This window comes from Urocampus carinirostris, chromosome 2, assembly GCF_059441175.1.
Source record: "Urocampus carinirostris isolate Australia breed hairy pipefish chromosome 2, RoL_Ucar_1.0, whole genome shotgun sequence".
Classification (NCBI taxonomy): domain Eukaryota; kingdom Metazoa; phylum Chordata; class Actinopteri; order Syngnathiformes; family Syngnathidae; genus Urocampus; species Urocampus carinirostris.
In genome coordinates, this window is record NC_142350.1 from 49,933,536 (window position 1) to 49,949,294 (window position 15,759).

Genomic DNA, 15,759 nt, shown 5'->3' on the forward strand with positions numbered 1-15,759 from the left:
CTTTCTAGACGCTTTTTTTCCACTTGTATTTGCATTTTTCCATTGATTCCGTGTTGTTGACACTAAATTTGTTGTAAATGTTTTGTATTTTGTCTTTCTTTTTTTAGATTTGTAAATATTTTAATTGATGTCTGCAGTAGTTTAGCTTTTTTTACCTTTTTTTTTAAACAGATTATTTTTTGGTTGTATTTTATAGTTTATTTGTTGCCGCACTGAAAAGTTAATATCTATTTTAATTTGACATTTTGTAGTGTCATGCAGGGATTTCAGTTGCTTGACTTTAAAGTTGCTTCATATAAAGATATTTGAAGTCTAAAAAGGTTAAAAGTTCACTGTAGAGTGAAAAAAATAAATTTTATAATTTAGTAGAATAAGAGATAAAAAAAAAATCTTTTGTGCATAATATTTAATTATAATTGGTAATAAGGGGACTCCAAATATCTGTCTTTTTTCTTGTTTTTTTCTTCTCTTTTGTTTAATTTTCCCTGAAGCTTGTCACTTATATTTTCTACTTTTTTCTTCTTCTTTTGTTCTAAATTTTCTTCTTTTCTTTCCTTTTTTGATCCTATATCCACTTTTCTTTGGGTGGGCATTGCCTGCCCTGCCCCCTCCTGGTAACGCCTGTGAGTAAAATTACAATTTCATTTAAACCATCCATTATCTGCACCGCTTATCCTTATTAGGGTAGCAAGGGTGCTGGAGCCCATCTCAGCTATCCTCAGGCAAGGTTTAGGGGACACTCTGAACTAGTTGGCAGCCAGTTGTAGGCCACAAAAAGTCAGACACCTCATTCGCTCATTCACACCTAGGGACAATTTGAACCGACCAGTTAACCTGACATGCATGTTTTTGGAATGTGGGAGGAAACCGGAGTGTCCGGAGGAAACCCACGCAGACACGGAGAGAACATGCAAACTCCGCACAGGAATGCTGGTAACTGGATTTGATCCCATGACCCAGAACTGTACCACGGACACGCTAACCATGCCGTGCCGCCCTCATTTCAACTCTATGAATATGAAATATAAAAACAACAAACAAAATAGAAATATGGTTTATTACGTTTTTTTAGAAATTATTATTCCACTAGTGTCTTGTAATATGCCGGATTGGCAGTAGACGAACAGGAACTCAGAGATCTAGACAAAGCATCAAGTCAGAGCGGGATGGAAACCATCACAGAAAAAGCAAAAGTAATGTACAACAATCCCTGGGGTATCACCGCAAAGATCACCACCAACCACAGAGAGATAGAACCTGTCACTAAATATTAATATATTTGAGCCGTCATATCAGAAGAGGGGTCTGAACCAGAAATCATGGCCAGAATAGCTCAAACCAAAGCCGCACTTGCCAGACTCAAACCCATCTGGAGGGACAAGAACAAAGCAGTGAGATATGGACTCTCAAAGCGAAACTGGAAAGGAAAATCCAGGCCTTGGAGATGCGATGCTACAGGAAAGTTCTAGGAATTAGCTACTCAGCCCATGTGACAAACAAAACTGTGTTCAACACCATCAGAGGGCACAATGGACCCTCCGAGGAACTGTTGTCAACTGTGCGCGGACTATAACTTCAGTGATATGGTCACGTCACAAGATCATCAGAACTGACCAAGATAATGCTCCAGGGCACAGTCCAAGGGGGAAGGAGGAGAGGAAGACCGAAAAAGAACTGGCCCGATAACATAATGGAATGGACTGGTGCCAACTTTGCCATGACCCAAGAACAGGCCAGGAACCGTCAACAGTGGAGAAGGCTGTCCACAGTTGTGTCCTCGTTGGTGCCTCGACGACCCGTGCTGTTAAGGGATCCGTGAACCATGAACTTGTAATATGAATATGTAATATATCAACCTCCACGGCTCCATGCCTGTACAAACTGTCGTATTTTCCCGTACAAAATAATCGTACACCATATTTTTTTTTCATAGTGATGCATGATGGGAAAACCCCAGGCAGCAGATGCATGCGCACAGTAGCATCAAACCGCTTGCTTCGTTTGCAACGAAAAAAAACGATACCGAGATAGAGGCTACCGCGGCGAACTCGTTTGACTTGATTGATTTGCTGTTACGTGATAGTCGGTGTATACCGGCTGGTACCCATCATTGACAAAATTGCGTTTTCCCGTACAGATTTTCTTGTACGTCGTACACGTCTTAAAATGCATAATAAACCTACTTTGTACAGCAAATGAAATGATCTAAAATGATCTGCATTTATATAGTCAATGACTTCCCAAAGCGCTTTACAATGTGCTCCACATTTCCCAATGGCGGCCTTGCAGCCATGTAAGGCGCTAACCTGCTTATTGGGGGTATTAGGGGTTCAGTGTCTTACCCAAGGACACTTTGACATGTAACACGGACGAGCCGGGATTCGAACTGGGATCCCTTGATTCCAAGACGAGCGCTTTACCTCCTGAGCTACTGCCGCCCTAAAAAAACGACAGCAAAAACATACAGGTTGACAGGTATGGACATGTTATGTCAACTTTGTTTTTGTTATGTTCGAAATAAAGTTCCATTCATTCATTGAAATGCGTCCGAATGTCTCGATCACAGTCATGACAAACGCTCACTTCGGCGCCAATTTAGTAAAAATGTGTTTATCGTGGGGCAGCATGGCGGAACAGTGGTTAGCGCGTGTGCGGCACAGTTATGAGGTCATGAGATCGAACCTCCTGTGTGGAGTTTGCATGTTCTCTTTGTGCTTACGTGGGTTTCCGGGCACTTTCCAAAAACATGCAGGTTAGGTTTATTGGCCGGTCCAAATTGTCCCTAGGTGTGAATGAGCGAATGAATTGTCTGTCTCTGTGTGCCCTGTAACTGTCTGGCAACCAGTTTAGAGTATCCCCTGCCCACTGCCCGAAGATGGCTGGGATGGGCTCCAGCACCCCCGTGACCCTACTGAGGATAAGCGGTGAAGATAATGGATGAATGGAGTTTATCGTGCAACCTTAGCGCATTCCAAAAACCAGTACTCAATCTATCGGACTTTGGAGAGAAGTTGATAAGAGGGGGAAGGGGTGCTCATTACCTGCATGTCAGGCTGCTATTTCCACTCAGGTGGGCGTGAGCCCGGCGCAGGCCGTCATTAGATTTGCTCCAGCGAGGCTCCGCAGGGTGCGCTTTCCCACTCGACGCCCGCCATGCAATTAGCGGCCGCCTCGTAACGCTTCTTCCATCACAGGCGGCGGGAAACAAATTGGACGGTGATCACGTACGTCACGTTCAGTCGGTCACAAGCACGGCGATTATCGGCAGTGTGAAAGGCGCCTGATGAGATGATCATTTTATGCTTATCACGGATCCCTTAACCACTTGGGCATGCAGTGGCACCACTTCCTGTGGTGTGTCTTGGGCAAGCACAGCATGTCAGATATAGGGTTACACTTGATCATTGAATGCTTTCAGTGAAGAAGTAGGCTAGTTTGCATTACAGGAACGTGTTTTTGTGTATTTGAGCTCATCACCAGATATTGTGCAGAGATACCAACCGTGATGATGTTCCTTGATTTTCCGGGTCTCTAGCGTTGGTTTACTTCAAGTAATCCAAAAAATTCTGGTTAAATAGAAAGGGTTGACCTTGAGAACAGGCTGGGTTGGTACAGTCCTCCACCATTCTCAAAATTCACTCCTGATTGTCTTCTGTCATGATTTAGATTGCCTGTTCAGTTCTAAACGTAAGAGAGGAACCAGACATGATCCGTTACCGATAAAATGCCATGAATTTAAGAAAATGGTGTAAAATGAAAAATATATTTTTTCATTGCACTGTCGATTTACACATATGGAAAACAGTATGACATCTACATTAGTCATCAGCACCAACGTTTAAAAAGTAAAATCGTTTAACCATAATGAATGGAATTCACACTACTAACAATCAAAATAAAGCAGACAATACAGTTGTGTGCATACCCCATTCATTGCATTATTTTGCATTAAATGGGAGCTTTTCCTAGCTGTTTGTAATTAATACTGAGATATATACTAATATATATACATACATACCTGTCAACCTCCACGGCTCCATGTCCGTACAAACTGTCATATTTTCCCGTACAAAATAATTGTACACCATTTTTTTTTTCGGAATGATGCATGATGGGAAATCCCCAGGCGGCAGACGCATGCGCACAGTAGCATCAAACCGCTCGCTTCATTTGCAACGAAAAAAACAATACTGAGATAGATGCTTCCGCGGCGAACTCGCTAGACTTGATTGATTTGCCGTTTCGTGATAGTCGGTGTTTCCCGGATGGTACCCATAATTGACAATTTTTTCCGTACAGATTTTCTTGTACGTCGTGCACGACTTAAAATGCATAATAAACGTACTTTGTGCGAAAAAAACGTCCAGGTTGACAGCAATGTATATATATATTTATAACACACACATACACACTCTGATATATATTTGTATATACATTTTTGTTTGAATTAACATGACAATGTGGGAAACTATTAATGTTTTCTGTTGGGATGATGAGATTCTCAAGACCCCCTCGTCCCCTCCCATGTTGATGAAGCGCCTGCTTTTACAATTCAATGATTAAAGTTCACGCACATAAGTATTTTCTTTCATAACAAAGGAACAAGTTAATTTGGTAGGCGACCCTCAACATCAAAACAAACATTATATATATATATATATATATACATATATATGTGTGCATTTATATTGTATGCTGCATATAAATAGTAGCGCACTAAACCTCCCAAAATAGCTTATTGAAATACCTAAACTTCTGCAATCAAAAATTATATTGAAAAAGTCACTTTACTTCAGGGGTCTGCAATCTTTTTCAAACTGAGAGATACTGATTGATGCAAGTGCCAAACAGTTTGACGCGAGTTACTAAAATAATCATGTTAAAACTATGTCATAACTATAGTACGATAGGCTCATTCAACAACCAAGCTAGCTTTCAAATGTGAATTGCACTTACCAAATACTGGTGAACGACATACAAAACCAGTCCGCAGGCTACTCAGGTGCTCTTAGGGGGCTACTTGGCGCTCTGGCATATCACATCGGTGAGCCCTGCTTTACTGTCAAGCAGATGTGCCAAACACTCACCCACTTTGCTCTATTACCTTATAAACATAAAACGAACTGACAAGCAAACAGGAAGCTACATTATTCGTGGATCATTGATTGTGCCAACCTGAACGACAAAAGTCGTACCATTTGCATTTTCCCCCCCATGCAATTTAAAGCGGTTTTGTTAAATCCTCAGATCTCTTTGTTGGAGAACTTGTCATTCATCTCCCCTCCCCAACTAAAAGCGCAGAGAGCCATTATTTGTCATTTTATTACAGATTTTAATTAAGTCAATCGCTACAGTACAAAGTGGACAGCTTGGATTGTGGTATAAAAAAAAGAGGAAGGAAAACTTAAAAAGGAGCAACTTGAATCTCTGTATTTACACTTTCCCACGCACGCACACTCACACACACAACTTGAAAACATGTCACTAAAGGCATTAAAGTCGCCTTAACGCACGCTTTTTATCCGCTTTCTTTTTCACGGCCAAGTTATTAACGGCACTACTACTGCTGCTGGCGCTGCTGGGTCCGTTGGCACCGTTCCCAAGAGCGGCGGGAACTGTTGTAGTGCCGGCTCCCGCCCGCTTGCCGAGGTCCCCGGCGTGTTTCTTGGGCTGGGGCCCGTCGCTGGGGTCCTGCGGAGCTCCCGAGGCGCCGGCCGGCCCCGTCATGGCGTGGATCTCCGTGAGGAGGCGGGCCCGGGCCTCGTATTCGGTATAGTCCTCCAGGAGGAGGCGTCCCGCCTCCTCGTTGAGTGCCGACTCCGGGTTGGGGTGGATGAGGAGACACTTGATGGTCTACGGGAAAAGCGGGGGGTTAGTTGAGGTTGCTCAGAAAGAGCAAAACTAGAGCTCCAATATTTTATATTTCGGTATATAGGACGGTGCCTGACAAACATATTTGAAATCTAATGCATGCAGTCAAAAGAACAAACGTGTGTTAAAAATGGGCACACGTCAGCTGATAAAACGGTTTAACTTCAAACTGTTGAGAATCATTAAGTTCTTTTGTTTCAGTCTTTACAGTTGACTGCTGAATGTACCTCAGAAATTTCATATAATATTGGTTTTATTTACTAGTCTACTGCTCCTTATAAGTCTGTTCTTGGTTTACAGAGATACTTTTGTAATTTGATGTTAATTGAGTATTTCTTTGCCTGTCCCTCTAAAAAAAATGGACAGAGTTTAATCTATGGGTGTATGTCTCTACTGATCGAGCATTGTGCCTAATTGGTTTTAGATGGAACAGTTTTATTTAATTTAGTTTGCAGTATGTTCAATAAAAGTTGTATTTTTTGTACCAATTGTTCTTGTGTTTATCATCATTTGCCACACGGTCAAATTAACTGCACGCTAAAGAAAGAAATGATCATCATTGGATTACTCAACTAATCGTGACTAGTCGACTATTAAAATAGTAGTTAGTTGCAGCCCTGATAACCGGCGGTTTCATTTACAAGCAAGACATGTCGGAGACCAAGTTCCGCCTTCCAGTCTCTCTTGAGGACGTTGACACAGATCTCTCCTTTGTGGCCCACGTTGGGATGGAAAATCTTGGTGAGGAAAAAACCCTTGGGGGGGACAGCGGGGAAGTCCTTGCCCAGGACCAGACGCATTCGGAAAATGCCGCCGGCGAACGGGGTACCCTCTGTCAACGCATAAACATTTCAAGACTTTATGAAGGACATTTTTAAGTGACTGAAAAGAGCTAAAATCATGCGTCACTATGGAGTTAACCACTAGGGGGTAGTATAACACAGACATCGATTTCAGAAGCAAATCTTCACAAGGATTGCAGCCATGCACACACAGAAACTCAGTTAACTACAATACAAATTGTTTTTGCGGAAATAAAGCATTAAATACAAACACACACATATATTAAGGCTCTTAATATGTTGGGCTCTACACTGATTTATAAATGTTACCCAACTGCATCCTCACGGTTTTAAAATGTCTTTGGTTGGTTTAAGCACTTATTTAGTTTACATTGCTTAAGGGTGCATCCATTTTTGTCTTACACTTCACAATCTTCAGTTTGTAACTGCTTTTAAATGTCAATTCCCTTGTGTGAAAAAATGAACAATTCTCCAGCCTTGAATTAACTGACACTGTATTGCCAATTTGTGCTGAAGCACTGCTTGTAGCAGGAACCAGTAAAAGGCAAAACCCATTAGATAGATAGAAAGATAGATACTTTATTCATCCCCGTAGGGAAATTCACACTTCCAGCAGTATCCTTGTGATGAAAATAAAACAATAATAAAGTAAAAGGAATATAATACAAGACTACCCAATGTAATGTGTTGATATAGAGTATTTAGATAGTGCTACATAAAATACACACTGTAATACAAATACTGTAATATGTAATGAGGGGGTGTGGTTTAATGTGGGCTTTTACTCCCCCGGGTGGAGTTAAAGAGCCTCATGGCATGAGGAAAAAATGATCTGCTCAGTCTGTCCGTGGAACAAGACTGTGACAGCAGTCTGTCGCTGAAGCTGCCCTTACGTTTGGAGATGATGCTGTGCAGTGGATGTGATGATTTTTTTAAACTATTATTATACAACTAAAAACTATTAGATGAAGGCTGTTTGACAAACAGTTTGGATGTGCAGAAGTGGTGGAAAAAAACAGTGTATGCCGTTGGGCTCCTGCGCTGATGAAGGGTGGCACAGCAACTCACCCCTCATTGAGCTTTGGGCTTAATGTTTGGAGTCAGGTTGGGAAGAGCGAAGAGAAATGAATGTTTGGTAAATGGGTGTGTTCTTGACTCTAGCCACCTTCCACGAGGGGGATATGGCTTCGGTATATTGACCCCTTTCACGTGACGTCACGTTGCCTTCTCTGGCAGAATGGGAGCCATGGCGGACGCCAAGAGGCAATTGAGCGCACGGCAGTTAAGTTGAAACAAATACCAAAAACTACGACAGACAAATGTAACTGCCACTTTGTACCACGGTGATTAATACCTATGTGGGGGGGCAGGCTTCTAAGCCTGATTTAGAATTGTATCCCTTTTGATTAAGACAGAAGACAGCTATGTTTATCTGCAGTCAAACGGAGGGAGGCACAAAACTGACAGGCTGGTAGTCCTCATGTATTCTAGGATTTGCAGCGAACATTTTTTACAAGGTCCATTACAAGATCTATTTTCCAAGCAATTTTATATTAAGTATGTACAAGTCACGTCTAAGACACCCAATATAGTAGGTTAGTTAGTGCATCTAGCTACATTAGTGTCTTACCGATGTCATTTCTTATGACATAATTGAGCTGCTCCTATTGCGATTACCCAGGGATTAAAAACAGCTATCTTCCAAATATCACAAGTGTTAAAAACTGTTATGCGCTTTACCGTAAAGCTTGCTACGCCGAAATAAACTGCCAAATTATGAACGGAAGAAAAGACGTCACCGTGCTTTAATGTTCCATAACATTCCCCAAAATTTAGATACAAAGTCGTTTTAGTAATGTTTACGCCAGGGCTGATTTGTCAGCAAAACCAAGCAGAGTAACACGTACCTGCTACGAGGAACTGGTAAGCGTCCAGACTTTTATAAGCTTTTAAATCAGCGCCGGTATATGCGGATACTTTATTTACGATATAGTGGTACAGATTGTGTGGACTGATGTCAGGCAGATTGGGCAATTTGTTTAGATGTGTGAATATGTCAGGAGGATGACTGTACAGGTATGTGTCGTAGCTTGCATTAGCAATGCTATCCTCCCATTTTCTACATAGCGCTTTTGGTGCTTTCTGACAAGGTGAGCAACTTTGTCTGACAGCTGCACAATATTAGTTTTACTAATCATTGCAAATGGTGTTAAATAGTAGCGTCGTTTTTGTAGTCATTACCTACTGGACTTGTTCACTGTTTACTTCGGCCTACAGAATGGTGTCACGTGTTTGGATCACGTGTGTGCGAAGGGTCAAGAGAAAGATGGATAGAAAAACTATTATACAACGAAACCAAAGCGTAAGACCTTCTTATGGGCTCAAACATTTGTTTAACAAACACAAAAAAAATTCGTACCAATAATTACTGTTTTGCAAAATAATAATTCTAATCACCAATGCGAATTGAAAGCGAAGAGACTGTTTAGCCAATCAGAATGCAGAACTCAATGAGCGATACATATTAGTGATGTAGCAATACTGTTAAGATTGAACTGCAATTAGCAAGGGTTCAATAAAATTACCCTGCCTTACCTCTATTGGATGTAAATAGGGCTGCAACAAAGAATCGATTAAAATCGATGATTAAATGCGCTGGCAACGAATTAGTCCATGGATTCGTTGTGTCGCACGATTTATGAGTCAGTCAGCATGAGTCAATGCTGTGACGTGGAGCGCAAGTCAACGAGCAGATCAAGGTGGAATGCGAACTAAGGCGCTATTTTCAAAGGCTACGGTCAATTAAACTCATGAAACATGAAGGACACTGAGAAAACCGTTCGACCCAAGTCTGCGAGAGTGTGGAAGCACTCCTCAAAACAAATGTCACTTGCAAGTTTTGCAAAAGTGATATGGCACGGGAGCAATCAAATCCAAAAATGGGAGTCACCGATGGGAATAAAGGGAGATCAGTAGATGGTTAAGTCACTACATTATTTGTTTTTATGTGTTTGTTATTAGCGATTTTAAGTGTGGAAACGTAACCTTCGTCTTGGGTAGCTAGCTGATGTCAGCTTTTGCTTACTAGCTGATTAATAAATGTGCACCCGTGTGTGTGTGTGCATGTGAGAGTTATTTCAGTTGAATCATCTTAAGCAGTGTTTAATTGTGCTTTATATAAAAACACTCAACTTTCACACAATGGTGGTAAGATTAAGTATCAAGTTTTAATTTTCTGGCAAAGTCCAAGTGATTAAGTGAGGAAACATAACGTTAGTCTCTGGTCCCTCTCTTGATTGAGTCAGCATTTGCTTGATAGCTTTATAGTGACTATGTGAGTGAGATACATTTGATCTCAGTTAAATGAAAAAAAAAAAAAAAAAAAAGTATATTTGTGAACAGCACAAAAAAAACAGTGCCAACCACTAATTAACACAAGGGAACACCAAATTATCTGTACCAAATAACCATTACTTGCAGCCCTAGATGTAACATTGTCTGTCTATAAGTGCTTCAGCACCGCTTGTATAAGCAACTTGAAGCTTTATATATATATATATATATATATATATATAAAATTAATCACTAACTGCCAAACTTTAGGTTGTTGCGAAGTGAGTAAAGTGAAATGCGACCATTCCTCTAATGTTTGCGCACGGGTCGAAAGGGTAAAAAAAAGGCACAGGTAAAAATCGGCTTAATTACACAACGTGCCGCTTTACGGCTAGTTTTACTTGCCAGCCAAATAAAGGCCTTTACTTTTTGCATCTGTCCGTTCACATGAAGAATGAACACAGGTTTAATACTTGGGTGCATTATTGGCCCCCAAAAAACTGAACACACACAAAAAATCTAGCTGTTATACTACAAGCCAAAGAAAGTGATGCTCAAGAATTTAAGCAGACAAAATGCAATCCCTTTCCAATTGACAAATCAAAAGTGTGAAAAACTCTTGCAAAATACTTATTACCTGCATGTCATTGCTAGGATGTATTTAGTATTTATGAGTGTGTTCACAGTATGAGAGCTACTTATAATTGACGTTTTTTGACAGATCTTATCACAGCAAGGTGAGAGGTGAAAGTCTAACAAAGACGTCAAAAAGGATGTCTGTCAGACTCTTCTTACCAGGTCCTTCTATGGCTGTGTGCAGTTCTGTTATGTCTTCATCGCTTGGGTAGATCTTGATGCCCTCCGGTGGGTCGGCGGCTAACGCTGAAACTTCTTTGTAGACCAAGCGAAGAACGTGAGGGGGCAAATTCTCCACATTAGAGTTCTGTTGTAAGATAAAGAGGAAAACATGACATCACAAAACAGTGAAAGTAAAGTTTTGGACCAGCCTGTTATTAGGATACATATAGAGTATGCCCAACAGGTAATTGTAGCTCCACTTTAGGAGGTTTTAAATTTCAAGTGTGAAATGGGATGTTTTTTTTCAGCCCCCCCCCCATAACAGAATACTCCCCAATATAGGACAAACATTTTTGCGTGTGTCCAAAATCGTACCAAATTTAAACTATGCGGTGTTTGTGTGTTATGTCTCAAACATGCCTCTCACAAAATGGTCAACGTCAAGCAAGATCTTTGGTTTTCACTATGGGCCCAAGGCTTGCAGTAATATTAAGGAGAGAGACAAAACATATCCATGCAAATTAAGCAATTATCAAGAAATACCTTCACCACGTAACAAGTCAAGTCACATTTACTTGTACAACCCTTGATCACAAAATGTCTCAAAGGACTGCATGGGCCACAATTACACCACCCCCTGATGTGAAATCCACATGCAGACAAGGAAAAACTCAAAACTTCAACATGAGGAAAAAGAGAAACATTGATAAGGGGGCACACAAGTTGCAATCCCCCTTCCAGGATGACCGGGCTGCAATAGATGTTGCATTGTGTAACAAAACACATAACATAGTAATATCCATAGAATGAATTTCAAAGAGTTTATTTTTTTAATATGTATCTACTGTCCTTTCTACATCCACCCACTAACCCTACTGTACCAGCTCAAGTTACGTAACACCAAAGGTAAATATTTTTTTCCTTTACATGTATATTCATAACTCTAATCATGTATATATGCAGATTACACATATTAAGTATTTACTATATGCTATTTTGATATTTCAAGGTTTTTATCTGAGTCTAGGGGTTTGGAACGCATTAGCTAATTATCATTGGTATCGCTTGCGCGCTATACGGCAATTTCACTTTGCGATCCCCACCTTAGAATCTTTTCCCTCGGTCTACTGAACACAGAGTCTAAAGTGTGCAGTAGTCCATTTCCAATACATTTTGAGCAAGTAATTTGTTGGATTTTTTTAAATATTTGATTTCTCTTTTAATTCAATGAAAAATTGGAAGCTTGCAACTACCAATCCGAAATAGTTGCAAAACCTCTCAAGAAAACCGGATTCCCAACTACTACAAGACGCTTTAATGTGACTTAATACATCATTTTTTTGTGTATTTTTATAGTCACACACAGACAAAAAAGTAATGAACGAACGAGAAAGGATATATACCAGGATGGGATTTAAATGACGTCACGTTAGCTACGCTAGCAAATGGGAAAAGCGAGTTCATTCAAGCTTTTTTTCCACCGAAGAATATTTAAACTAAAAAAAGTAATTCTCCAAGAGATTTTAAATTATTTTTCCCATCACTGAGACCGAATTAGAGTAAAGAACCTCGACGCCTAGCGACGGCTAAACAACCACACATGCTAATAGCTAAATGAAGCTAGCCGTACAACCGACAGCCGACGTCCGTCTTACCATCTTCAAAAAGCGTTCTTTCGAGGCAGAGGGCTTCAAATTACACGCAAAAATATCTTTCCACTTGTGCCCGCCAATATGTCAATAAATATTTGGTTAAAAGTTATTGGGTTTAAACTAGGTAGTGATCTTTTCTTCTTTTTTTCGTTGACACGGGAACAAAAATACACTGCTCGCTTAACATCGCACAGTAAACCAATAGGATCCGGGAAGAGGAGTGCGTTGTTTGAATTTGACCAATTGTGATGTGGATTTTAGGTAAGTCATCAATAAGGCCCAATCAGACGCTTCACAGGGGGTCATAACGGTCTGTCATTGGTTTGTTTGAAAGACACGGACGAAAAACTTAATAAGTGTGTTCTTATCGTTTTTTTTAGTTTATAAATGAGAAGAAAACGAAATATATTTGTATTTATTTAAATATTTTGATATTATGTATTAATGTTAAAATGTCACTATTTGTGACTGGACTTTTAATATACAAATATGTTAATTACGTCAAAATTGAGATCACCGTTTTTTAATATGTCGTTGTGCTTATAAACCAGGGGCGTCAAAAATATAATTTGAGTTCAGAGGGCAACATGAAAAAAACTCACGGAAAAAAGAGAGGGCGAGGGGAGAGAGAGAGAGAGAGAGAGAGAGAGAGAGAGAGAGAGAGAGAGGGAGAAAAGAGAGAGAGCGCGCAAAAGAGAGAAAAGAGAGAGCAAAAGAGAGAAAGGAGAGAGAGCAAAAGAGAAGAGAGAGAGAGAGAATGAGAGAGACAGAGCAGGAGAGAAAAGAAACAGAGATGGAGCAAAAGAGAGAGTGCGGGAAAGAGAGAAAAGCGAGAGAGAGAGTGAGAGAGAGAGCATGGAAGAGAGAAAAGAAACAGAGAAAGAGAGAGCACCAGAAATAGAGAAAAGCGAGAAAGAGAGAGAGAGAGAGAGAGAGAGAGAGGGAGAGAAAAGGGAGAAAGAGAGAGCGAAAGAGAGAAAGGGGAAAAAGAGAGAAAGAGAGAGGTTGACAAAGAGAGCGCAAGTAAGAGAAAAAGGGAGAAAAGAGAGAGAGAATATAATATAGAGAGAGTGAGAGAGGAGGGGAGAAAAAAAGAAATAAAAGTGTAGAAAGAAAGAGAGAGAGACAGAGAGAGAGAGAGGATAGAGAGGCTGACAATGAGAGAGCAAGAAGGAGAGATGGGAGAGAGAAAGAGAGAGTCTGACAAAGAGAGAATGAGAACGAGAGAAAAAGGAGAACATAAGAAAGAGAAGAGAGAACGAAAGAGAGAAAGGGAGATAGAAAGAATAAGAGGTTGACAAAGAGAGAGCGAGAAAGAGAAAAGGGGAGAGAGAAAATAAGAGAAAAGAAAAAAGAAAAGAAAAGAAAAGAAGTCAAGTTAAGTCCTGTTTATTTGCGACACCCTTAATCGCAAGGAGTCTCAAAGTACAGACTATTATGACGCTATCCCCTGATCTAAAACCTACATGAGGGCAAGGAAAAACTAAAAAAAACCTCAACATGAGGTAAATGAAGAAACCTTGAGAAAGGTTCTGCAAGTAAAGGAAAGAAAAGACAAGACAACAGAAGAGAACAGAAGAGAAGAGAGAGGGGTGAGAGAGAGAGAGAGAGAGAGAGAGAAAGACAGAAAAAGGAAGAAAGAGAGGGAGAGAAGGGAGCGCGAGTGAAAGAGAGGCTGACAAAGAGAGATCAAAAAAGAAAGAAAAGGGGGAACAGGAGAGAGAGTGATAGAGAGAGAGAAGAGAAAGAGAGAGCAGGACAGATAAAAGAGAGAAAAAGAGAGAGATCTAATGAAATCGAAACGCATTTGTAAAGCACTTTTTTGGCAATGGATGGAAACTCAAAGTGCTGTATAAAACATTCATTGCGCAATAGAAAAATAACATCTCCTCCATTTCCCCAACAAACGATCTGGAACGCCAAGGTTAATTTTCATTACAAATATTTTAGGTAGAGAAATTTGTTTTCTGTAACATGGTGGAATCCAAACCCAGTAGTATGCCATGTTTTTCTGGCGTCTTTCCGCTCGCTCTGGTAATGTTTTTTGTTCGCATTAGACAACATTGCCATCTAGTGGTCAAATATTACACATTGGGTCTTAAAAAATAAATAAAAACAATTATTTATTTTTTCATTATAAAATCGAGATAATTCTTTCATCCGTCCATTAATCTTCTTATCCTCAGTAGGGTCGCGGGGTTGCTGGAGCCCATCCCAGCCATCTTCAGGCAGGGGGCAGGGGACTCAATCAACTACCGGTAATTGCCAGCCAGTCGCAAGGCAATAGACAACCATCTACGCACTTTATTCATAACTAGAAACCATTTGAACAGGCCAATCAACCCGACATGCACATTTTTGGAATGTGGGAGGGAACCGGAGAGCCTAGAGGAAACCCACGCAAGCACGGGGAGAAAATGCAAACTCCGAACAGGAGGATTCGATCTATGACCTCAGAACTGTGCAGCGTACGCGCTAACCACTCTCTCACGGATCCATTGATCTAAAATGTAAGTTATAACAACAACAATAATATCAATAATAATAATATCAACAACAACAATAATACAAATTTTCTTGTAATTATGGATTTGACTGTACTTTATAGCCCATTTTAGAATAACTTAATCTTGTTGTTGTACAAAAATAATACTTAAAATAAGCGAAAATGATCTGCCATTGGAACATTGTTATTATGTTTAACTTGTTTTTAGAAACCTTTTTTCCGATGTTTATTTATTTATTTTTTTAAATTATTTACGTGTTTATCTTGTAGTGCCACATCTAATCTCGCTGTAAACAATGTTCACGACGTTATTATTAATGAAAATAAGAACAATTGTAATTCTATGCATGGAAATAAGTTACAGTGTTAAAACCTTATTCGTTTGAAGAGCTCAAAAATATGCCAGAAAATTTTTATTTTTATGTTGTATTACTGACACTAAAAGTCCAGAAGGCATTAAAACAACATGAAAAAGTATTGAAAAATATACAATTGTTTCACACTCACATGTTTTGGTTTACGTTCCACAAATATAAAATGTTCAAATAATTTTGAGGTTTTGGTCTTTTTTATTATTTTTTTTTTAATCAGTGTTTTTCAAATGGAGTCAACTTTATTGAGTAACAAAAGATTGTCCGGTACAGTATTTGCGAAACATTTTATTCATTACCTATTTTTTAACCTTTCACCTTAAACATTTATAAATAACTGCGATTAAACATGATTATGACACACTTTTGTTTTTTTAATATGTATTGTTTATTCCCCCAAAATGTCCATGAATGAATTGTGAGAC

General features: G+C 39.8%; 1 protein-coding gene across 1 annotated transcript; it reads right to left on the reverse strand.

The window, feature by feature from the left end:
- Positions 1–5,304: 5,304 nt before the first annotated feature.
- ube2s (ubiquitin-conjugating enzyme E2S) lies at positions 5,305–12,663 on the reverse strand. The gene is made up of 4 exons (XM_088328013.1): positions 12,461–12,663; positions 10,803–10,950; positions 6,513–6,703; positions 5,305–5,853 (listed from the first exon to the last, which is right to left on the reverse strand). The coding sequence occupies exons 1-4, from the start codon at positions 12,461–12,463 to the stop codon at positions 5,494–5,496; spliced, it is 702 nt and encodes a 233-aa protein (XP_088184139.1). The 5' UTR covers positions 12,464–12,663; the 3' UTR covers positions 5,305–5,493.
- Positions 12,664–15,759: the final 3,096 nt, after the last annotated feature.